A 22,900-nucleotide genomic window follows, 5' to 3' on the forward strand; every position below is an offset into this window, starting at 1 on the left:
GCGGCATTCCTGGGAGGCCGGCGCTCTGACGTGGACCCGGGGGCCGCGAGCGCGGCGGGGGGGGCGCGGCCCGGGGGCTTCTTAAACCCCCCGGCCCGGCCCGGCCGGCACTTCCCCAGCAGCACCGCTCCGCCCCTGGAGGGAGAGAGAGCGAGAGGGAGCGCGGCCAAGGAGCCCAGAGTCCCGCCGAGCCCCGCCAGCCAGGGCGCGAGAGGAGCGGAGAGCCGCGCGGCGCCGACCCGCGAGTCCCGCGGCGCCCCGACAGCGCCCGACAGCCCGACAGCGCCCCAGCCCCGGCCGCAGCCCGGCCCGCGCCCCGCAGGCAGCGCAGCCCGCCAGCCCCGCCGGCATGATGAACAACAGCGGCTACTCCGAGGCCGCGGGCCTCGGCCTGGGCGACGAGGCGGACGACATGCCGTCCACGGAGAAGGACCTGGCGGAGGACGCGCCGTGGAAGAAGATCCAGCAGAACACGTTCACCCGCTGGTGCAACGAGCACCTCAAGTGCGTGGGCAAGCGCCTGACCGACCTGCAGCGCGACCTCAGCGACGGGCTGCGCCTCATCGCGCTGCTCGAGGTGCTCAGCCAGAAGCGCATGTACCGCAAGTTCCACCCGCGCCCCAACTTCCGCCAGATGAAGCTGGAGAACGTGTCCGTGGCCCTCGAGTTCCTCGAGCGAGAGCACATTAAGCTCGTGTCCATCGGTCAGTGTGGGCGGGGAGCGGGGAGCGCCCCGGACCGGGCACACAGGTGCCGGAGGGCACGGGGAGCGGAGAGGGCGGCGGGCGGCCCGCTGCGCCCCGGAGGGGACCCGGCTCCCCCCCCCCCCCCCCCCCGCCGACCCGGCCCCGCGGGCACGGCCTTCGCGCCCCGCTCTGCACAGCGGCGCGGGGGAGGGCGCTGCTGGGGTGATGGGGGCCGCTGCAGGCTCTCGGGACCCGCCGCTCCTCCTCGTCCCCCTTCTGCTATCGGGCAACCCCAGCCGTGCCCAAGAGGACAGGGCCGGTGCCCGCTGTGATTACTGGTGATTACTGGGGGCGTCCCCCCCCAAACAAAGCAGCGGCTCCCCGCCTTCCAGCAGCTCCACGGGAGGAGCGTCCTAAACTCTGCGGAGCCTCGGGTTCCGAGGCGGAGGGAGGACCGGGGGCCCGCGTGTGCTCGGCGGTTGGGTTCAGGCCCGGAGCCGGGCCGGCAGGGCCCAGCCTCAGAAACCTAAAAAGGCACTGAGCGAGCGCGGGAGCTCGGCCGGCTGGGGAGGGGGCTGCAGGTCCGCCCGGCCCGGCCCCGGCCCGCCGCCTAGGCCGGGATTGGCTGCAGCTAACGGTCTGCCCGGGGGAGGGAGGGCAAGGCCTGTAGAAGGAAGTCATTGAGTGTAACCAGATTTGGAAGGTGTGTCTGCGCTGGGTGGGGGTGGGGAGACACTCAGCTTGGGAGCCCAGAGGCCAAGGTTGGATCCGGCGTGACCGGAGCTCGCCCCGCCCCTCGCAGCCCTGCACTCTTCCTGCTGCCGGGCCTGGGGGAGACCCGCACCCCCGTGGTGGCTCCTCGGAGTCCTGCTGGGATCTGCAGGAACGCGGCCCTGGGGCTTCCACTCCGGGCCGGGAGCGGAGTCTCACTCGGGGCCAGGTGCCTGCCCTGCCAGGCTGCCCGCAGGCCGCTCCCGATCACTGAGTGTCTGTCTGCCCCCACTCCCCTCGGGGCATCTATAGGCCTCCTGAATTAGCAGCTGAGGTCAATCCGGGGCCCTTTGCCCTGTCCAGTCCCCTCTCTAGGCCTTACCTCCTCCTGCCCCAACACTGCCCCCTGCCCCACCCGCCCTGGCCTGGAAATAGCCCTGCCTCCGTGACACAGCAGATGTCTCTGAGCTTTCCAGAAGGACAAGCCTGAGGACAGTGGGGGAGGGGCCCGTGTGTGAGAGCGTGGGGGGGGGGGGGTCAGAGAGGAGTCAGCCTGGGGCTGGCACCCCCCTGCACGCTGGGATTTGACAGACGAGCTGTCCCAGGTGGGGTCTCCAGGGAAGAGCCTGGAGCCTCACCACGACTTTATAGGAAACTGCAGTCCTCTCCTCCCCTCCCCTCCCCTCCCTGCTGCAGGCCGCCAGCCCCGCTCCAGGCCTCATCCTTCCGGAGCGCACCTCTCCCCTCCCCCATGGCGGTGCCTGGCTCGGCCCCTCGGCTCCACGGTGAAGGGGCCGGCCCAGAGAAGAGGGGGAAGAAGCAAAAACTGGTTTGGGGGCGGGAGGGAAGCGCCTTGGTTCCCACTGAGAGGAGGGGAGCCGTCCCGGTTCGGGCCAAGTGGCTCACTCGCGCTGATGAGATAAGCTGTCAGCAATTCAGCTGCTGGGCCTGAGGCTGCGAGTGGAGGGGAGGGGGCACGGGGCGGCAGGGGCTGCCCAAACCTGAATGTAAAGAGGGTCCCCGCCAGGGGCCAGGGGCGGCTTCCTGCTCCCTCTGTTCCCTCTGTTCCCTTTCTTGGTGGTGAGGAGTTGTCCTGGGGGCCTCCTGTGGGCATTATCTCAAGACTGAGACTGACCAGCCTCTGGGCACCTGGGAGGAGGGTCAAAGAGACCCCCCACTTCCCTGTCTAGGAGTGGGGTGGGAGCTGAAAAGTCCACCTGCAGGAGTGGCTATTCAGCAAGGACTGAAAGATGTGTGCCCATCTCACCCACTCGCTCTCCCCCCTCCCCTGTGTCTGCCCCCCACCCCCCTCAGCCCCTCAGAACAAAGAGACCTAGGAGGCAGCTCTGTCCTGCAGCTGTTCCCCAGTTGCTATTCCTTCTCCCTCAGCCAACAGCCAAGGGAGGGGCTGGAGGGGACAGCAGCTGTCCCGGCACCTCCCTCGACCGGCCCTCTCTCCTCCCCCTCCGTTTGGGGCCTGGGGTGGTTTCAGGGACTGGCTGTGGGGCCCCTCCTATCCCTTTGGGGGTATCCGTAGGCAGGCATAGAAGTGGCGGCTCCACGGGGTGCAAGGGAGGAAGCCCGGCTTGAGCTGAGCTCCCCTCCTCTGCCTGGCCTCTGAGGAGGAGATGGAAAGGAGGGTCATTTTTCCCAGCGTAGGGGTGTTCCCACCCCTCTCCTGCCCCAAGGCTCAGTGGACCACTTGCTGTCTGGCCCACTGCCAGTTGCTGGGGAGAAACCTCTTCCTGCAGCAAATATGAATGATCTTCCCCCAACATACCCCCACCCCCAACCCTCGCAGCCTCCAGGCCTCCCTCCCAGCAATCTGGCTCCAGTCTGCCAGAAGCACTTCTGTAAGCACCAACTTTGGAGGCTGTCGGGCCAGTGAGAGGCTGTGGGGCGCTGGGTGTCAAGACCGTGAAAATGCCATGGGCCTGTGTGTTGGAGAAGGGAGTGCACTGAAGCACCGGGAGGCCGGGAGTGAGTGTGTCATGGAATCTGAGAGCTGCCAGACCATTGTGCTGCAGTGGAGCCAGGGGGAGAGGGGGCGGGCTGGGTTGCTGCTGGGGAAGGAAGGATGAATCAGTGAAAGGGTGGGGGAGCCTAGGGGGCCAGAGCCCTTGCCAGAAGGACAGAGAGGCTGAGATTCTTCCACTGGGGGCAGGAGGGGGTGGGGTGGGGATGCTGGGATTCCCCAGGCCCTTGATCTCTTAAAGCTGTCCCCCCAAATCTAGAGAGGAGCAGGAAAAGATGTACAAGGTGCACCTCCAGCCCCACTCTTTCCCACCTCTCAGGGCAACACCAGTAAACAAGGCTGAGTCTCCTACCCCCTCCCAACGTCCTAGAAGCTGTGTTCAGGGAAACGGATGGATTTCAGGCTGGGATCATCTTTTACAATGAAGCTGGTTTCCAAAGACCTATACTCGCCCCCCCCCCCCCCCCCCCCCCCCCCCCCCCCGCTCCTGGATATTTCTTCTGGCTGCTAAAGGGGAACTAGGCCTCCCAAATCTTGGGGAGCCAGCTCTGATCCATCTTATTCCTCAAAGGAGGGGATGGGTGGACAGTGTCAACTTCTCAGACTTGCTTCCACATGGGGGACTTTTCCCCAGGGCTCTTGTGAAATCCTACTGGCCCCAGCATTTGGTAACATGATTTCAAGCCTTAACAGAGTATGCACTGTACCCTTTCCCTCCTCCCAGAACTTCGTTCCAAAAAGCCTTTTGTGGTCGTCAGAGGACGATTTGGTTGGACCCAGGTTGATCCTACTTTCCAACTTCAGTTTTTTCCATATTCATTCATTCATCCAGCATTTATTGAGACCCTGTTATGTTCGGAGACGCTGAGTGTAGAGAGACAAAATACCGTGTCCAGAGTGAAAGAAGCCAGACAGAAAAAGAGTGCATACTGTACGATTCCATTGGTATAATACTCTAGGAAATGCAAACGAGTCTGTAGTGACCAAGGGCAGACCAGTTGTTGCCTGGGAAGGGGGAACAAGGAAGGGCAGGAGGAGGGATCACAAAAAAGTACTTGCAAAGGGGTCACAAAGGAAACTTCGGGGAGCTGTGTCTATTATAGTGATGGCTTTATGGGTATATACATATTGTCAAAGCTTATCCAGATGTACTCTCCCATATGTGCAATTTGTGGTATGTCAAGCATACCTCTAAAAACGGTCTAAATGAAACAAAACAAAGCAGTGTCTGTCCTACAAAGACTTACATGCCAGATCACTGCATGGATGTCTGCAGCCTGATATGAGACCCACTCAAGTGATAGAGGCGAGATTACCTCCTGTGGGGATGCACTGGGAAGCAGCCTCATTTTGAAGGGAAAAGGGGAGGGGCAATAAAGGATAAAGGGGTGGGATTCTGGGCGGAGCCTTACAGGAGGGTGAGAATTTGGTAGGAGGCAGGGGAGGGAGGGCACAGTGGGGGCAGAGGGGTCTGGGCAGTGGAGGGTAAGCCCTCCTGAGCCAAACTTGTCCCCTCCGCTCTGCAGACAGCAAGGCCATCGTGGATGGGAACCTGAAGCTGATCCTGGGGCTGATCTGGACGCTGATCCTGCACTACTCCATCTCCATGCCCATGTGGGAAGATGAGGATGATGAAGATGCCCGAAAGCAAACACCCAAACAGCGTTTGCTCGGCTGGATCCAGAACAAGGTGCCCCAGCTGCCCATCACCAACTTCAACCGTGACTGGCAGGACGGCAAAGCTCTGGGCGCCCTGGTGGACAACTGTGCTCCTGGTGAGTGGGCCCCACGACACACATGGATCCTTTAGCCTGGAAGGAGAGCTGGGACGCTCTGGTGGTACTGAGGCCTGGGGTGGTCAGAGTGCATGTCTCAGGGCTAGGGATCAGGACCACTGTGGGGCTTGCCTCCTCTGGCTGAGAACCCGCTGGAGTCAGGCCTTTCCTGATGGGTATGCCAGATTCTGCAGTGGCAGGAAAAGGTTTAAACCCCTCATTTTATAGACAAGGACACTGAGGTCCAGAGAGGGCAAGTCCAGGATCACACAGCTTGTCTGTGGCAGAACTGATCCAGAGCCTAGAGCCCCGACTTCCTACTTGCCACATGGCACCATTTCTGCCGAGCTGAGAGAAAGGAAAGGTGTTGGGACTTGTAGCAAGAAGCCCAGGAGTTCATCTCAGAGAAGGCTTGTCTTTGTGAGATCCTGGGACAGCTTGGAGAAGGGGCCGAGGCTGGCGTGGCCCTGCCCAGTGGCAGGTGACCCAGCCCTGGCCTGGTCAGGTGGGGGCAGCCAGGGCCCATGAGAAGACTGAGGCACCACAGCTGGAGCCCTGCCCCACGTGCAGCTCCCTTTCTGAGCTTCATCTCCTGAGAAGATAGGTCTTCTCCCCGAGGAAGCCATGGTCCCTTGGGGGAATCCTCCCCCAGCTTGGGGTCAGCCGGGGAGCAGGGGGTGGGAGACTGGGGCACCGGCAGCCTGGGAGGCACTCCCAGCTGTGGAGCCATTGCCCACAGCTGGTGCGGCTGCCAGCAGTGAGCTCAACTGTTCCGGCCTCTGAGTTGGCCCCTCCCCGCCAGTGAGCATCACCTCCCCTCCTCTAGGTCTAGCCTAGATCAGCACCCCCTAACCCCTGGACCCCTTCACAGGACTGGCAGGACGGCAAAGGGTGATCTGGGGCTGCCTTAGCATTCCTTTTGTTAGAAAAGCTGGGTTCTGGGTGAACATAGAGGAGAACTCATCCCCTCCCAGCAGGCTCTTCCGTGCCTCAACTTCCCCAAGTGAGCAGTTAGGAAGGAGAGGGAGTCTTATGCCCTAAGGCTGATGTGGGAAGTGCTCGGAGACCTAGGACTTCAGGGCAGCTGTGAGGGGTCCTTTTAGGACACAGGTCAGAGGCGTATGTGGGTCAGAGGCTGACCTCCTCTGTCCACCCCTGAGGCAGAATGAGGTGGAGGGGCCTGGGAGAGGTGCCCTTACAGGGGTTTGGTGTTCAGGGTCTGCACTGGAGCCTGGGCAGGCAGGAGGCTGGCTGGCAGGGCTGGTGCCAGGCTGCGTCAGCCAGGCTAGAAAGGCCTCATTGTTGGTGGTAGGAGAGACTGCCTGCCTCTAAACAGCGAAGGGCATCCCAGCCGATGGGCCATACCGTGGGGGGTCAGCAGGAACCTGACTGGTGGGAGGGGGTGTGAATCTACAGCCCGTGAGGGTGTTGATGAGCACATGTTGTGCCTCTGGCTGACCACTCCCCCCTCATCATTGTCGCTCTCCACCATCTCTGCAGGCCTCTGTCCTGACTGGGCGGCCTGGGACCCCAACCAGCCTGTGGAGAACGCCCGGGAGGCCATGCAGCAGGCAGACGACTGGCTCGGGGTGCCCCAGGTACACTCGCAGTTTGGGTCTGGGGAGAGGAGAGGGACAGGAGGACCAAGGGTGCAGGTTGGGTATGCAAGGATAGCTGGTCAGGATGTGGGTGAGAACCAGGTTGCCAGGTAAGGAGGGCACCCTGTAATCCATTCCTTCCTGTGGCAGGTGATTGCCCCTGAGGAGATTGTGGACCCCAACGTGGATGAGCATTCTGTCATGACCTACCTGTCCCAGTTCCCCAAGGCCAAGCTCAAACCCGGCGCCCCCGTTCGCTCCAAGCAGCTGTACCCCAAGAAGGCCATCGCCTATGGGCCTGGTATGTGTTGAGCCCCCAGCAGCCCTTCCTGGTCAGCTGGGTGCCTGCTAGGGTGGCTCTCCCTAAGTAACCTGCCTTTCCCTGTCAGGCATCGAGCCCCAGGGCAACACAGTGCTGCAGCCCGCCCACTTCACGGTGCAGACGGTGGATGCTGGCCTGGGCGAGGTGCTGGTCTACATCGAGGATCCCGAGGGCCACACTGAGGAGGTATGGAGAGGCCACGGGGAGAAAGGGGTTAGTGTGACATTGGAACCAGAGTCCACAGGCCAGCAGCAGGAATGGCCTGCAGGCGGCTGCCAGAGCCACCCGCCATGCTGGAGAGGGGAAGCTTCACCGTGGGGGCCCCCAGGCACTGTGGGGCCAGGAGGGGCTACAGCCACTGTGACTTCCAATCTGTTCCCTTCCCCATAGGCCAAGGTGGTTCCCAACAATGACAAGGACCGCACCTACGCTGTCTCCTATGTGCCCAAGGTCGCTGGGTTGCACAAGGTATCTCCCCCCCTCTCCCTCCCCTCGCTCCGCATTCCATTCCTATCCTGGGCTCTGGCTGAGTGGACCCCCCTCTCAGATCCCAGCCCACCCCCGTCACCCCCTCTCAGATCTGCTCTCCCCTAGAAGCTAACCTTTGACCCCCGACCCCTAGGTGACCGTGCTATTTGCTGGCCAGAATATTGAACGCAGCCCCTTTGAGGTGAATGTGGGCATGGCCTTGGGGGATGCCAATAAGGTGTCAGCCCGTGGCCCTGGCCTGGAGCCTGTGGGCAATGTAGCCAACAAACCCACCTACTTTGACATCTACACTGCGGGTAAGGGCCGGCCTCGGGGGTGTCAGGAGGGCCCCTGACTGTGGGTGTGGGTGAGGGACTGGGGCAGGGTGCCAGCCAGGAGGTAGATGGTCTCGGGTGAGGGGGCCTCGAGCAGCTGGTGTGTTCAGGGCGGGGCTGACAGCCTTTGTCCGTGGCAGGGGCTGGCACCGGGGATGTTGCTGTGGTGATCGTGGACCCGCAGGGCCGGCGAGACACAGTGGAGGTGGCCCTGGAGGACAAGGGCGACAGCACGTTCCGCTGCACATACAGGCCTGTGATGGAGGGGCCTCACATGGTGCATGTGGCCTTCGCTGGCGCCCCCATCACCCGCAGTCCTTTCCCCGTCCATGTGGCAGAAGGTAAAGGCCCTTCACCTGCCCCCACAATCACCTCACTGAGGCCAGGACATAGAATTGTCACCAAATTCTCATTCTGAGGATTTATGGGAAATGGAGCTCTAAATCCAGGGGTGGGTGGGGAGCTGGCTGAAGGCTTCAGAAGGGCAGAAGGAGCAGCCAGGGGTGGGGCTCCGGCAAGATCGCACGCTGATCACCTCTCTAATTCCTATCCCCGGGAAGACCATAGGGAAAGATTACGGGGGAAGCAACAGGGCCACATGGTCGGGGCAAATATACACCAGGCCCTCAGGCGGTGACTCCCCCACTGGGTTCTCTCCCTGCCACTCAGAGCCCTTGCCCCTGCTCACCCTCTCCGTGCCCATCATCTACCAGGCCCTGAGAGTGGCGCTGTTAGTACCCTAGCAGAGGCGGGGCCAGGCCTGGCCCTAGCTGACTGGTCTTGCCTGTGCTGTGTGGCATGGCCCAGGTGATATGGAATCCCCCCCTTCGGTGGCATTCTGCACAGGCCCCAGGTTCCACACTATTGCCCGTGTTCTATGGCAGATCTAGTGTCTTTGCCTGATGATTTCTGTGATAGGAACTATCTTGTCGCAGATTCCATGCCATTGTATGTGTTCCACGGCGGGCTGAGATCACCATGCTTTAGCTTCTGTGTTCAGTAGCAAGGCCTGGTTCATTGCCATGGCAGTGTTCTGTGGCAGGCTTCACGTTACATGGAATGCATTATCTCTTGTTCCGTGGTGTTGCTGAGTGTTTTGTGGCATGACTTTGTTTCTAAAGCTGCTCTGATGGCTCTAGGTCAGTGGTCGGCAAACTCATTAGTCAACAGAGCCAAATATCAACAGTACAATGACTGAAATTTCTTTTGAGAGCCCAATTTTTTAAACTTAAACTATATAGGTAGGTACATTGTTATTAACTTAATTAGGGGACTCCTAAGGCTTAGGAAGAGCCACACTCACGGGGCCAAAGAGCCGCATGTGGCTCTCGAGCCGCAGTTTGTCGACCACGGCTCTAGGAGGATGGCCTTGGAGTAGGTGAAGGGCCTTTCCTTCTCTCTCTTTGCCCCACTCTCTGCCCAGGCTCTGCCATGCGTTTGTCCCAAGCATGGCTGACTGCGAGCCCAGCAGGAACGGTTTCTTATAATGGGCCTGTGGCTGCTCCTTGCCCAGCGTGGCTCCTAGCAGCCCCGATTGTACTGGGGACACCAGGGAGCACTGGGGAAGGCTTGCATGGGGCAATGGACTTGTGAGGGGGTCAGGAGGACTGTAAAGTGAGGGGTGAGCAGTAAGGGGCTGAGTTTCTGTCCAGGACCCCTCAGCGCCCCATCCTCCCCACTCCTTCTCCCTAGCTTGTAACCCCAATGCCTGCCGTGCCTCCGGGCGGGGTCTGCAGCCCAAGGGCGTGCGTGTGAAAGAGGTGGCTGACTTCAAGGTGTTCACCAAGGGCGCTGGCAGTGGAGAGCTCAAAGTCACAGTCAAGGGGCCAAGTGAGTGCCAGGGCCCAGGGATGGAGGGGTGGGGGCGACAGGGATGGAGGTGGCGGGGTTGGGGGTGAGGGGCCGGGAGGAATGTGGCCAATGGCTCTTACTCCCTGAGAGCCTTGAGAGTCAGTACCACACCCCCCCCCCACCCCCCCCCCGGAGAGACTTCAAAGAGACCCTGACCTGAGACACTGTGAGACCTCAAGCACACGGTCTCCTCTCTGCCTCAGTTTCCCAGCCTGCCCCTGGGAATGGTCCTCTCCTCTGTAGATGCTGCTGTGGGCTGTGATGCACAGGGATGACATGTGGCTCCTGGCCAACATGCATCTTTGCCCCTGTAGCAATGCCCTCAAGCTGGGCCTGGGTCCCAAGGGCTCCTCCAGGGGGTTGAGGAACTGGAACTCACACACCATTGATTCCCGCTTCCCTCCTGACCTCAGAGGGCACAGAGGAGCCCGTGAAGGTGCGGGAGGCTGGAGATGGTGTGTTCGAGTGCGAGTACTACCCTGTGGTGCCTGGGAAGTACGTGGTGACCATTACATGGGGCGGCTATGCCATCCCCCGCAGGTAAGCGCCATGCACCCCTGCCTTCCTGTCTGGGTCCTCACAGATGGAGGAGGGAGCCGGCTGCCTGGGGCTCTGAGGGAACAGAGGAGGGGTAGCTCTGCCAGATACTTCCCAGTATTGACACCGGCTCCCCCTTCACCCAGCCCCTTTGAGGTACAGGTGAGCCCAGAAGCAGGAACACAGAAGGTACGGGCCTGGGGTCCCGGTTTGGAAACTGGCCAAGTGGGCAAGTCAGCTGACTTTGTGGTGGAAGCCATTGGCACTGAGGTGGGGACATTGGGTAAGTGACTGTGGGGAACGCTGGGGAGTGTGGGGATGAGACAAGGAGATGGACATGGGGACAACTGGCAAGGGGTTGCTGGGGGGATGACAGGGTGTCCAAGCTGCCTCTAGTGCCCTCTGACCCTCCCCACCTCGCACCCAGGCTTCTCCATTGAGGGACCCTCGCAGGCCAAAATCGAATGTGATGACAAGGGAGATGGCTCCTGTGACGTGCGGTACTGGCCCACGGAGCCTGGGGAGTACGCTGTGCATGTCATCTGTGATGACGAGGACATCCGAGACTCGCCCTTCATTGCCCACATCCAGCCAGCCCCCCCTGACTGCTTCCCAGACAAGGTTTGGTCCCATCTTCTGTACACCAGCCTGGGATGGGATGATCGGGGCCCCCCTCCACTCCCCAACGCAACCCTCTTCTCCTCCCCTGCTTAGGTGAAGGCCTTTGGACCCGGCCTAGAGCCCACTGGCTGCATCGTGGACAAGCCCGCAGAGTTCACCATCGATGCCCGTGCCGCTGGCAAGGGCGACCTGAAACTCTATGCCCAGGTGGGACATTGCCCATTCTCACTGCCCCTCACTGCTCCGGGCAGGGACCCTGGGAGGTTGGGGGCAGGTGAGAGGCAGGGGCCTCCAGGCATCACAAGACTGATTCGTACTGGTGCATTAGAACTATGAAAAATTAAAAATTTTGTGTTTTCTTACTGATAATCTTTAAAAACACACTTTATAAAAAACATATTTTTATACTAATAATTTGCAATTGAAAGGTGATTTAATAGAGCAAGACATTAGTTTCCCAAGTGCATTGACCCCTAGAGGTTAAGGAACATATTCTTGGGTCCAGGAGGATGATTCTTCTTTAAAAGGTTCATTATTCGATTTTTGGAACATTGATTTAGCCCAGGCTCTCCCCTGCCAACACATTTCAGAGATGTAGGCTGGGAGACCAGGCCACACAGATGGCCAAAAGCCTGTCTCCTGGGTGCACTGTAGCCTCCAGAGCAAGTGTTGCTAAGTCATGTGGCCTGAGACTGGGCTGGGGAAGGAGCCTGTGAGTGTGTTAGCTGTGGGCAAGGAGGTCTGCCTGTAGCCAGCAGAGGGCGGTGGTGCTCTGAGGAGGCCTGAGCCCTCTCAATCTTGCTTGGTGATGCCCACAGGACGCAGACGGCTGCCCCATTGACATCAAGGTCATCCCCAATGGCGATGGCACCTTCCGCTGCTCCTATGTGCCCACCAAGCCCATTAAGCACACGATCATCGTTTCCTGGGGAGGCGTCAACGTGCCCAAGAGCCCCTTCCGGGTATGTCATCGTCCTGCCCTGCCCACTGCCAGGGGCCCCAGAGGGAGCGGAGCCCTGTGAAGATGTTTTCTGTCCCTGGGCCCTTGTCACTGCCCGCCCCCCGCTTCAAGTCCCCCTCAAAGACGCTAAGAGGCTGGGGAGGGTGGTGCTGGGGAAAGGGGTGGGCCTTGAGGAAGGTCACTGTGCTGAGCTCTAACCCCTCCCTACAGGTAAATGTGGGAGAGGGCAGCCACCCTGAGCGGGTGAAGGTGTATGGCCCTGGCGTGGAGAAGACGGGTCTCAAGGCCAACGAGCCCACCTACTTCACTGTGGACTGCAGCGAGGCAGGGCAAGGTTCGCCCAGGCTGGGAATGGGAGTCGGGGTGGGGCCCGGGCAGGGTCTGGGCTGACAAGGCTAGTGCTCTGGCTGGAGCCCTATGGGACCTGTAATGTGGGGGAGATTGTTGAGTGCCCCTCTCATGGCCTGGTGCCTGCCTTCCCCCAGGCGACGTGAGCATTGGCATCAAGTGCGCCCCCGGCGTGGTGGGCCCCGCAGAGGCTGACATTGACTTTGACATCATCAAGAATGATAATGACACCTTCACAGTCAAGTACACACCCCCAGGAGCTGGCCAATACACCATCATGGTGCTCTTTGCCAACCAGGTACACTACCCTCAGTTTTTGGCAGTCATCCGCGGCCTGTACCCTGCACCCAAGTCTAAGCGGGCAGCTTGAGATGCTGTCGTTGGGGACGGGGGGTGGGGGACAATTCCACAGCCACTGATTGAGCTTTACCTGTGTATGGGCAGTGTGCCTCGGAGGAGACACGGGGGCTGTTTCAGAGGCTGCTGATGTCCGCCCTGACCAAGCCTTTTCTTCATCCAGGAGATCCCTGCCAGCCCCTTCCACATCAAGGTGGATCCGTCCCATGATGCCAGCAAGGTCAAGGCAGAGGGCCCTGGGCTGAACCGCACAGGTGGGTGCCTGGGCAGGGACTGGGTCCGGCTGGCTGGGGTGGGGGTTGGGTGTCCTCCAGGCCCTCACCACCGTCTTGGGGTGGGATCTCCAGGTGTGGAAGTTGGGAAGCCCACTCACTTCACGGTGCTGACCAAGGGAGCGGGCAAGGCCAAGCTGGACGTGCACTTCGCTGGGGCTGCCAAGGGTGAGGCTGTGCGGGACTTTGAAATCATTGACAACCACGACTACTCCTACACCGTCAAGTACACGGCCATCCAGCAGGTATGCCCCACCCTCTCCCATGCCCTGTCCCCTCCTGGCTGATGAGGACCTGGGTTCCCTTTCTCTAAAGCAGTGGTTCTCAACCTGTGGGTCGCGACCCCTTTGGGGGTCGAACGACCCTTTCACAGGGGTCGCCTAAGACCATCGGAAAACACATATATAATTACATATTGTTTTTGTGGTTAATCACTATGCTTTAATTATGTTCAATTTGTGACAATGAAAATACATCCTGCATATCAGATATTTACATTACGATTCATAACAGTAGCAAAATTACAGTTATGAAGTAGCAACGAAAATAATTTTATGGTTGGGGGTCACCACAACATGAGGAACTGTATTAAAGGGTCGTGGCATTAGGAAGGTTGAGAACCACTGCTCTAAACTAATAGGGCCGGTTCTGGATCTTGGCCCCTTTCCTGCCTCCCATCCTTTGTCACTATGGATCTCCGCGTCTCAAGTCCACATCTGCCAAGGGCATGTTGCCAGGCTATGTCTAAGCCACCCAGTTCTGACCCCCTGTTGTACCCAACAGGGCAACATGGCAGTGACAGTGACCTATGGAGGGGACCCTGTCCCCAAGAGCCCCTTTGTGGTGAATGTGGCGCCCCCACTGGACCTAAGCAAAGTCAAGGTTCAAGGCCTTAACAGCAGTAAGTGGGGCAAGAGATGCCCTGGGAGTGAGGGGTGTTGGGAGGATGGGCTGAAGTTTCTGCTCACGGTGACCCTTGTCCTCTATGCAGAGGTGGCTGTTGGGCAAGAACAGGCATTCTCCGTGAACACACGAGGGGCTGGCGGTCAGGGCCAGCTGGATGTCAAGATGACCTCACCCTCCCGACGACCCATTCCCTGCAAGCTGGAGCCCGGAGGTGGAGCGGAAGCCCAGGCTGTGCGCTACATGCCCCCCGAGGAGGGGCCCTACAAGGTGGACATCACCTATGACGGTCACCCGGTGCCTGGCAGCCCCTTTGCTGTGGAGGGTGTCTTGCCCCCTGACCCCTCCAAGGTAAGGAGATAAAGGCTGATTGGAACTGGGAGTTGGGAGCTTGTAGAGAAGACAGGTGAGTCATAGGGGCAGAAGCTGGAGGGGCTTATGTCCTGGAGTGGGCACAGGCAAGGACCCAAGTCAAGGTGATCGCCCACCCCAGGACCTGCCTTCGAGAGAGCTTAGTTATTAAGAGCCTGGCCTTGGGTCAGACCTGGGCTTGAGTCCCAGATACAGTAACTGGGACAAACGATTTCATCTCTCTGCCTGTTTCCTTGCCTGGAAGTCTTATAAGGACTCAGTCTGTAGTGGCTGCTACAGTTGAAGGTGGGTGGGAACTGTGGATGGTAGGCATGGGAGAGCCAGGTGTAGGGAACCCACATACTTGCTCTTCTCCCTAGGTTTGTGCTTATGGCCCCGGTCTCAAGGGCGGGCTGGTGGGCACCCCAGCGCCATTCTCCATCGACACCAAGGGGGCTGGCACAGGTGGCCTGGGGCTGACCGTGGAGGGCCCTTGTGAGGCCAAGATCGAGTGCCAGGACAATGGTGATGGCTCCTGTGCTGTCAGCTACCTGCCCACGGAGCCGGGCGAGTATACCATCAACATCCTGTTTGCCGAAGCCCACATCCCCGGTTCGCCCTTCAAGGCCACCATCCAGCCGGTGTTTGACCCGAGCAAGGTGCGGGCCAGTGGGCCCGGCCTGGAGCGCGGCAAGGCTGGCGAGGCGGCCACCTTCACTGTGGACTGCTCTGAGGCGGGCGAGGCTGAGCTGACCATCGAGATTCTGTCGGACGCTGGCGTCAAGGCCGAGGTGCTGATCCACAACAATGCCGATGGCACCTACCACATCACCTACAGCCCCGCCTTCCCCGGCACCTACACCATCACCATCAAGTACGGCGGGCACCCGGTCCCCAAATTCCCCACCCGCGTCCACGTGCAGCCCGCTGTTGACACCAGTGGAATCAAGGTCTCGGGGCCTGGAGTGGAGCCGCATGGTGAGTGAGACAGAGGAGCCAGGAGCTGGTTAAGTCACTAGTCAGAGAGCCGGGGAGTCAGGGAAGCAGGGCTGAGGGCTGTAGGGGCCAATGTGGGCTGAAGAGAGGGCTTTGCGTCAGCCGGAGTCCTTAGGGCTCAGACACCCCAGAGAAGGAGCCCAGGGCAAGGGCAGGGCAGGGAGCTTTGCCTCAGCTCTTGTGACAAATTGCATCTGCCTGTGGGCATTTTTCTGGGGAAGATCCTCAACTTTCATCAGCTGACGGGGACCCTGACCTGAGAAGGCTAAGCACCCTCCCCTAGGCACAAAAGGATGCTTTGGGGCAGAGATGGCCAGAGTCAGGAGATAGCTCAGTGAATGTGTTACCACCTGCTGGGGGCTGACCCCTGGGCTAGGTGTGAGGGGCAGGGTGCAGAAGGATGTAAGACTGAGACCTGTTCTCGAAGGGCCCACAGCCTGGGGGGCTGACTGATGTGAACAGAATGTCACTGTATGGGGACAGGAGTGAAGGCAGGGGCTATGGGAGACAAGGCCTGGAGCTCCCAGGGACAGAGGCCGGCTGGGAAGGAGCAGCCTCGGAGTTGAGGAGGGGTAGGGGTTAGCTGCTATGTGAAGGCTGCCCCCAACTCACACTGAGCTCTTCTCTCCTGGGACCAGGTGTCCTGCGTGAGGTGACCACTGAGTTCACTGTGGACGCAAGATCCCTAACAGCTACGGGTGGGAACCACGTGACGGCTCGAGTGCTCAATCCCTCGGGTGCTAAGACGGACACTTATGTGACAGACAACGGGGATGGCACCTACCGGGTGCAGTACACAGCCTACGAAGAGGGTGAGGGGCCAGGCTGAGCGGGCTGGCGGGGAGCTGACCCAGCGTTCTCTGGGCGGTGGGGTGTGGGGCTGCACACCCTGACCCACTCCGTGTGGCCGCTTCCAGGTGTGCACTTGGTGGAGGTGCTGTACGATGAGGTAGCTGTGCCCAAGAGCCCCTTCCGAGTGGGCGTGACCGAGGGCTGTGACCCAACCCGAGTCCGGGCTTTTGGACCAGGCTTGGAGGGTGGCTTGGTCAACAAAGCCAATCACTTCACTGTGGAAACCAGGTATCCTCCTCATTTCCTAACTGTGACCCTGATGCTGTGGCTGCCCTGACCCCAGCCACTTGTCCGCCCCCTTTGTCCTCTGTGGGTGCCTCAGCACCCCCAACCCCCCATCAAGGGTGACCCAGGAACAAACCTCCCCCAGTGTCCAGGTCAGCTGGGCCCCGTGGCCTGCTCTCCTGCCCCCCGCCCCCACCCACCCTGCTCCTCCATCCCCACTCGCTGGTTCCAGTAGAGCTGATGGAGGTGTCGTCTCGCAGGGGAGCCGGCACTGGTGGCCTAGGCCTAGCCATCGAGGGCCCCTCAGAAGCCAAGATGTCCTGCAAGGACAACAAGGACGGTAGCTGCACAGTGGAGTACATCCCCTTCACGCCCGGAGACTACGATGTCAACATCACCTTCGGGGGACGGCCCATCCCAGGTGAGCAGCGAGGGCGGCGGTGCTCATGGAGGGAGAGGGATGCCCACGCCCTGGGTGGGAAATGGAAGGAAGTCGTGTGCAGATTCACCCCTAGAGCAGGATAGCCGGGAGCCCAGCTCACGCGGGCTGGGCAGGCACGGGCGCTGGGGCATTACCCAGAGGCAGGGCGGCGGGTGCTGTTGGTGAAACCACCCCTTCAGTTCATTCCCAGGCGCCACTGGCATCCTGGCCCCGTGCCCGGAGCACCAGGCTTCGTGGGTTCGGTCACTCAGACACAGTCCAGGCCACCCTCACTGGCTTAGTGAGGACAGCCTGGTGCCCTCTCCCTCTGTCTGTCTGTGAGGCCACGAACCCCTGCTCTCCTGTGGGCCGAGCTGCTCGAGTGGGTCATGGCTTCAGTTACTGCAGAGCTTGGGTCTGCTGAAATTGGACACGTTTTCCCCCTTATCTGATTTCACAGTAAAAAACGGAATGTCTTTTTAAAACATTCCATTTTCAACATTTTACTCATTTAGGAAGGTCTTCTTTCAGCCTGTGGCCCAAGTGAGTGAGGTTTGTCCATCCTCAGTCTGCAGTCCAGTTTATTTATCCTGGTTTACGTTGTCTTAGCAAGTTCCGAAGTGTTGAAGCTTTGGCACAAGTGGCCAAGTGGCTCTGGCCTCCCCGGGCGTTTCAAAGGCCGGGAAACATCCCCCCCGCCCCCTCTCCCCCTTTGCCGGTTCTTCAGTGTAAGAGGCCCTCCCAGCAGGTGGGCAGGGCTGATGGCCTTCTCCTTTTACAGGAAGCCCATTCCGGGTGCCGGTGAAGGATGTGGTAGACCCTGGGAAGGTGAAGTGCTCGGGCCCAGGGCTGGGGGCCGGTGTCAGGGCCCGCGTTCCCCAGACCTTCACGGTAGACTGCAGCCAAGCTGGCCGAGCCCCCCTGCAGGTGGCCGTGCTGGGCCCCACAGGTACGGAATGTCTAGGGCAGGGTGGAGGGAGGTGGGGACTGGGTGCCAGAGGCTCTGCTGACCCTGCTTCCCTTGCCCAGGTGTGGCTGAGCCGGTGGAAGTGCGTGACAATGGAGATGGTACCCACACCGTCCACTACACCCCTGCCACCGACGGGCCGTACACAGTAGCCGTCAAGTATGCTGACCAGGAGGTTCCACGCAGGTAGGACCAATCTCCGGCTCCCATGCTGCGCTGAGCTCTGGGTAGCTCCTGCCAAGGCCACACCTGCAGGCCACCGCTGGGCCCTGGGAGTGTCCCTTCCACTTGTCCCAGCCCCATCCCGCTCTTCCTCAGGGCTCCCTCCCTGTCTTCCCCACCCTGGAGGCAGCACAGCCTCAGGGGCCTCTCCTTGGGCTCTTTCCCAGCATGCAGCCCTAAATGAGCACCTCGGGGAAAGGCGGGAGGCAGGAGAGGGCAGCCTGTATGCCTTCCCCTTTAAACAAACCACAGCATCTTCCCTGGATGGAGAAGTGCTTAGGCTCTGTCAAGGGCATCCCCCCAGTGACCCTCCCACAAGACTCAGGATGCACTCTGGCTCCTGGGAACGGGTCCGTCCCCCCTGCCTCAAGAAGTCATCCCTCCTGCTCATGTCTGTGGGGAGGACTCCTGCCCCCTGCCCCCCAGCCAACTATGCATCTCTTCTGCCTCTCAAGCCCCTTCAAGATCAAGGTGCTCCCAGCCCATGATGCCAGCAAGGTGCGGGCCAGCGGCCCTGGCCTCAACGCCTCCGGCATCCCTGCCAGCCTGCCCGTGGAGTTCACCATCGATGCCCGGGACGCTGGGGAGGGCTTGCTCACTGTCCAGATTCTGGTGAGTGCACGCCTTGCCCACCTCCCAGGTCAGGCTCCGGCACAGGCGGGCCTTAACCTCTGCTTCTCCCCAGGACCCTGAGGGTAAGCCCAAGAAGGCCAACATCCGAGACAACGGAGATGGCACGTACACCGTGTCCTACCTGCCAGACATGAGCGGCCGGTACACCATCACCATCAAGTACGGTGGCGACGAGATCCCCTACTCACCCTTCCGCATCCATGCCCTCCCCACTGGGGATGCCAGCAAGTGCCTCGTCACAGGTGGGCACGCACCTGCTTCCTCTGCCTCTGCTCCCCATACAGCACCCCTCACAGCTCTTCCCGGTCTCTGGCCCAGTCCCCTGGGGACTGTTGGTCCAAGAACCCGCCCCTTCCACACCCTTGCCCCCACCCACCCCTCCTGAGTGCTGCACGGCCTCACACTCTTCTCTCTTTCCAGTGTCCATCGGAGGCCATGGCCTGGGTGAGTGCTCTATCTCTTCTCCTCCTGCCGTGGGCTGAGGTGGTGGGGGCAGCTGGGAATGGAGGGGGGCTGGGCACATGCCCCACGGACCCCTGACAGGGCTCTTCTGTGTGGCAGGTGCCTGCCTGGGTCCCCGCATTCAGATCGGGGAGGAGACGGTCATCACAGTGGACGCCAAGGCAGCAGGCAAGGGGAAGGTGACCTGCACGGTGTCCACGCCGGATGGGGCGGAGCTCGACGTGGATGTGGTTGAGAACCACGACGGTACCTTCGATATCTACTACACGGCCCCTGAGCCAGGCAAATACGTCATTACCATCCGCTTCGGAGGCGAGCACATCCCCAACAGCCCCTTCCACGTGCTGGTAAGGCCCCTGCTGCAGCAGGGCCCGGGGGCTGGGCGGCGGCTGGGCCCTCGAGCAATAGCAAGGAATCGCAGAACCTGTCCCCACGTCTGAGGGATTCTGGGCCCAGAGTGCTCCAGAGTCAAGCCTTTGGTGTCCCTGCAGCCCCCCAACCCGGGAGTTGAACACAGCCCTCCCTGCGGCCCCTCTGGCATCGGTCAGTTCTCTCTGGAGGAACTTGCCATGTTCCTCTCTGACCCTTGGGCGCACTGTCCCCATCCATCTCCCCACGGTGGCCCTACAGGATGATGAAGCCCTCCAGAGGGTAAAGCACCCTACAAATCCATCCTGGCGCATGGACAGCCCAGGATGGCAGGTCCCAGGGTCATTCTCTGAGTCAGCTCCTGGTCACTCAAGCTGGTAGGCTGGCCCGCCACATCCTGAGCTCTCTGTACCTTGCCTCCCAGGCGTGTGACCCTATGCCCCATGTGGAGGAGCCCTCCGACGTGCTGCAGCTGCACCAGCCTAGCGCCTACCCCACACGCTGGGTACTGCTGCCTCCCACTCCTCAGCCTTCATTTCTCCCTTCTATTCCTCAGTAGCAAGGGCTGGGCATGGTTTGGGGCCACTTGGGGAGCAGGTGGGGGTCAGGCTGGGCAGAGGGTTCCCTGAGCTGGGCACGGCACCTCTTCTCTTGCAGCTGATGCACCTCTCCTGCCACTCTGGTTTCACCATTAACCATCTTGTTCTTGCCTCACTTTCTCTGACGTCAGTCATGGCTCAGGCCAAACTCCCTAGGCCTCCCCAGCCAATGACTGCTCCCTCTCACCTGCCATAGGCCACAGAGGAGCCAGTGGTGCCCGTGGAGCCAATGGAGTCCATGCTGAGGCCCTTCAACCTGGTCATCCCCTTCACCGTGCAGAAAGGGGAGCTCACAGGTACTGTCCTGGGGTCTGGAGGCACGACGGCTCAGGGGGTGGACACCTTTGTCCAGACCCAGACCCTTGTCTTAAGAGATGAAAACTGGGGCCCAGAGCGGGGGAGTGAGCTCCCAAGGTCATGTAGCAAGTTGGGCAGAGCTGAAACTCAAACTGAAGGCATCTGCCTCCCGGTTCAGGGTCCATCCCGCTGCCCCAGGCTGGCGCCTAACCTCTAGGGTAGAAGCACAGCCACACAGGAACAGGGACAGCAGGGGGTGGTGGTCGGAGAAGCTGAGGTCCCCTACATAACTGGGTCTGCCTGGCAGGGGAGGTGCGGATGCCCTCTGGGAAGACTGCCCGGCCCAACATCACCGACAACAAGGACGGTACCATCACGGTGAGATACGCGCCCACAGAGAAAGGCCTGCACCAGATGGGGATCAAGTATGACGGCAACCACATCCCCGGTGAGTCAGGCTGGGCCGGGCTGGACTGAGAGCACACAGTAATGTCATTCTTGCATGCCTTCTTTCAACAAACATTTATTAAGTGCCTACTGTGTGCAGATACCCTGGGAGGCCCTGGGGAGGCTGATAGCCTGTTGGGAGGCAGACTTGCACTAGTGGCAAAGATGCTCAGTAGGGAGGCTGCTGGCTGGTGCTGGGGCCTGAGGTGGGCTCAGGCAGCCACTGTCCTCGCTACTAACCCAGCCCCCTTCTCTGTCCATCCCAGGGAGCCCCCTGCAGTTCTACGTGGATGCCATCAATAGCCGCCATGTCAGTGCCTATGGGCCTGGCCTAAGCCACGGCATGGTCAACAAGCCGGCCACCTTCACCATTGTCACCAAAGATGCTGGGGAAGGTGAGGGGAGCTGCGGGCAGGGGGCTGGGTGGGAGCCAGCCAGGTGCAGGGGTGAGGGCAGGACCTCTGATCTCAGCCCTGCCTTCGCCTACAGGGGGTCTGTCCCTGGCCGTGGAGGGCCCATCCAAGGCAGAGATCACCTGCAAGGACAACAAGGACGGCACCTGCACCGTGTCCTACCTCCCCACAGCACCAGGAGACTACAGCATCATTGTGCGCTTCGACGACAAGCACATCCCAGGGAGCCCCTTCACAGCCAAGATCACAGGTGGGGGACGTGTGGGCACAGACGCCTGACACACACCAGACACACAACAGACATGCAAGCTCAGCATGTTCAAGTCACTGGGGCTTGCGGGTAGCGCCCTACAAGGTGGAAGGGGTCATTTTTGGACAAATACAAGGAATTCTATTCTCTATAGCAAGTAAGAAACAGCCAACCACTCCCATGCTTTAAAACACATCATCACATTTAGTTTTTGAAGTAATTCTTTTGAAGTTAGGGTATTGATAATCCCTTTTGATAGATGAGGAACCAGGAAGCCCAGAGAGGTAAGAAACTTGATCAGAGCCACATAGAGAGTAAAGGGTTTGTGTTGTCTGGTCCGGTGTAGGAAACCACGTGACTCAGGATAAAAATACACAAATTAGGGATTTAACCCATTCAGGGCTGTTGGGGTGCAGGCCCTGTCCATACTCTTTGGCTGCTAATGTCTAAATGAAGACTGAGCTCATCCAGGCCTTGGGCATCTCCGCATGTGAGGAATCCCGTCTGTTGAGTCAGTGGGATGTGCTAGGAGGTCTCCTGAGCCCCATGAAGGCAGGGCCTGCCTGGAGCCACACCTGCCTGACACCCCAACTCCACCACCAGGCGATGACTCCATGAGGACGTCACAGCTGAACGTGGGCACCTCCACGGACGTGTCGCTGAAGATCACCGAGAGTGACCTGAGCCAGCTGACTGCCAGCATCCGTGCCCCCTCAGGCAACGAGGAGCCCTGCCTGCTGAAGCGCCTGCCCAACCGGCACATTGGTGAGTGTGCGGCCATGGAAGGGGCTGCGGGAGGTAGAGGCCTGAGTGGGGCCAGGCCCAGGGCTCCATGTCTGACCCCCACCTCTCCACAGGCATCTCCTTCACCCCCAAGGAGGTTGGGGAGCACGTGGTGAGCGTGCGCAAGAGTGGCAAGCACGTCACCAACAGCCCCTTCAAGATCCTGGTGGGGCCGTCTGAGATCGGGGACGCTAGCAAGGTGCGGGTCTGGGGCAAGGGCCTCTCCGAGGGACACACCTTCCAGGTGGCGGAGTTCATCGTGGACACGCGTAATGCAGGTGCTTGCCCTAGAGACCCCTCCAGTGAGGACTTGTCCTTCTTTCCTGCCCAGGGCCCCCTTGGCCACACCCTCCTCCCTGAACTTCCTGGCCCGGTCGCTGTTGGGATTCATGTTCTGGGACCTAATTAGGGGGAAGTGAATGTCCTCATGTCAGTTCTCTCATGTTTGAGAGAAAGCTCAGCTGTCAGGAGTCTGTCTCCCCCTTGCTTACTGGAACCCAAGCGGCCTCCCTTAGGGAATTTTCCAGACTCTCTGGGTCAGTGCCTGGCTCTCTCTCCCCCACTGCACCATCTTTCCTTAGTGGTGACTACACACCTTGGGTGCCCATTCCAGATGGAGCCTGCGGTTTGGAGAGGGGAGAGCAGAGTAGCAGTGCGTGGCAGGGACTGAGGGAGACACGTCTCATTTCCCACCAGGTTATGGGGGCCTGGGGCTGAGTATTGAAGGCCCTAGCAAGGTGGACATCAACTGTGAAGACATGGAGGACGGCACATGCAAAGTCACCTACTGCCCCACTGAACCTGGCACCTACATCATCAACATCAAGTTTGCAGACAAGCATGTGCCTGGTAAGGCTCTGGGTTGCGGCCGGGTGGTGAGAGGCCAGGAGGCC

The 22,900-nt window shown here is 60.3% G+C and overlaps 1 protein-coding gene across 2 annotated transcripts in view; it reads left to right on the top strand.

The window, feature by feature from the left end:
- The first annotated feature begins 128 nt into the window (after positions 1-128).
- Positions 129-22,900, top strand: part of FLNC (filamin C) — a 27,990-nt gene continuing 5,218 nt past the window's right edge. Inside the window, exons 1-38 of one of the 2 annotated variants that reach the window (XM_070423861.1) lie at positions 129-704; positions 4,899-5,147; positions 6,648-6,745; positions 6,896-7,046; positions 7,135-7,253; positions 7,458-7,535; positions 7,690-7,852; positions 8,011-8,211; positions 9,563-9,700; positions 10,135-10,261; positions 10,405-10,541; positions 10,686-10,879; positions 10,973-11,086; positions 11,698-11,841; positions 12,051-12,174; positions 12,326-12,486; positions 12,709-12,799; positions 12,893-13,062; positions 13,601-13,718; positions 13,809-14,071; positions 14,452-15,049; positions 15,706-15,879; positions 15,985-16,147; positions 16,405-16,565; positions 17,347-17,514; positions 17,595-17,718; positions 18,210-18,366; positions 18,440-18,629; positions 18,808-18,831; positions 18,949-19,196; positions 19,643-19,723; positions 20,014-20,113; positions 20,422-20,562; positions 20,828-20,956; positions 21,051-21,224; positions 21,828-21,989; positions 22,082-22,285; positions 22,704-22,856. In XM_070423861.1, coding sequence (XP_070279962.1) covers positions 350-704; positions 4,899-5,147; positions 6,648-6,745; positions 6,896-7,046; positions 7,135-7,253; positions 7,458-7,535; positions 7,690-7,852; positions 8,011-8,211; positions 9,563-9,700; positions 10,135-10,261; positions 10,405-10,541; positions 10,686-10,879; positions 10,973-11,086; positions 11,698-11,841; positions 12,051-12,174; positions 12,326-12,486; positions 12,709-12,799; positions 12,893-13,062; positions 13,601-13,718; positions 13,809-14,071; positions 14,452-15,049; positions 15,706-15,879; positions 15,985-16,147; positions 16,405-16,565; positions 17,347-17,514; positions 17,595-17,718; positions 18,210-18,366; positions 18,440-18,629; positions 18,808-18,831; positions 18,949-19,196; positions 19,643-19,723; positions 20,014-20,113; positions 20,422-20,562; positions 20,828-20,956; positions 21,051-21,224; positions 21,828-21,989; positions 22,082-22,285; positions 22,704-22,856 — 6,346 coding nt within the window. In that variant the 5' untranslated portion in view covers positions 129-349. The remainder of the gene's footprint in view (positions 705-4,898; positions 5,148-6,647; positions 6,746-6,895; positions 7,047-7,134; positions 7,254-7,457; positions 7,536-7,689; positions 7,853-8,010; positions 8,212-9,562; positions 9,701-10,134; positions 10,262-10,404; positions 10,542-10,685; positions 10,880-10,972; positions 11,087-11,697; positions 11,842-12,050; positions 12,175-12,325; positions 12,487-12,708; positions 12,800-12,892; positions 13,063-13,600; positions 13,719-13,808; positions 14,072-14,451; positions 15,050-15,705; positions 15,880-15,984; positions 16,148-16,404; positions 16,566-17,346; positions 17,515-17,594; positions 17,719-18,209; positions 18,367-18,439; positions 18,630-18,807; positions 18,832-18,948; positions 19,197-19,642; positions 19,724-20,013; positions 20,114-20,421; positions 20,563-20,827; positions 20,957-21,050; positions 21,225-21,827; positions 21,990-22,081; positions 22,286-22,703; positions 22,857-22,900) is intronic. The other variant, XM_070423862.1, reaches the window with a different exon arrangement.

Source organism: Myotis yumanensis, unplaced genomic scaffold (genome assembly GCF_028538775.1).
Source record: "Myotis yumanensis isolate MYYU_CA2020_CCGP unplaced genomic scaffold, mMyoYum1.0.hap1 SCAF_9, whole genome shotgun sequence".
NCBI lineage: Eukaryota > Metazoa > Chordata > Mammalia > Chiroptera > Vespertilionidae > Myotis > Myotis yumanensis.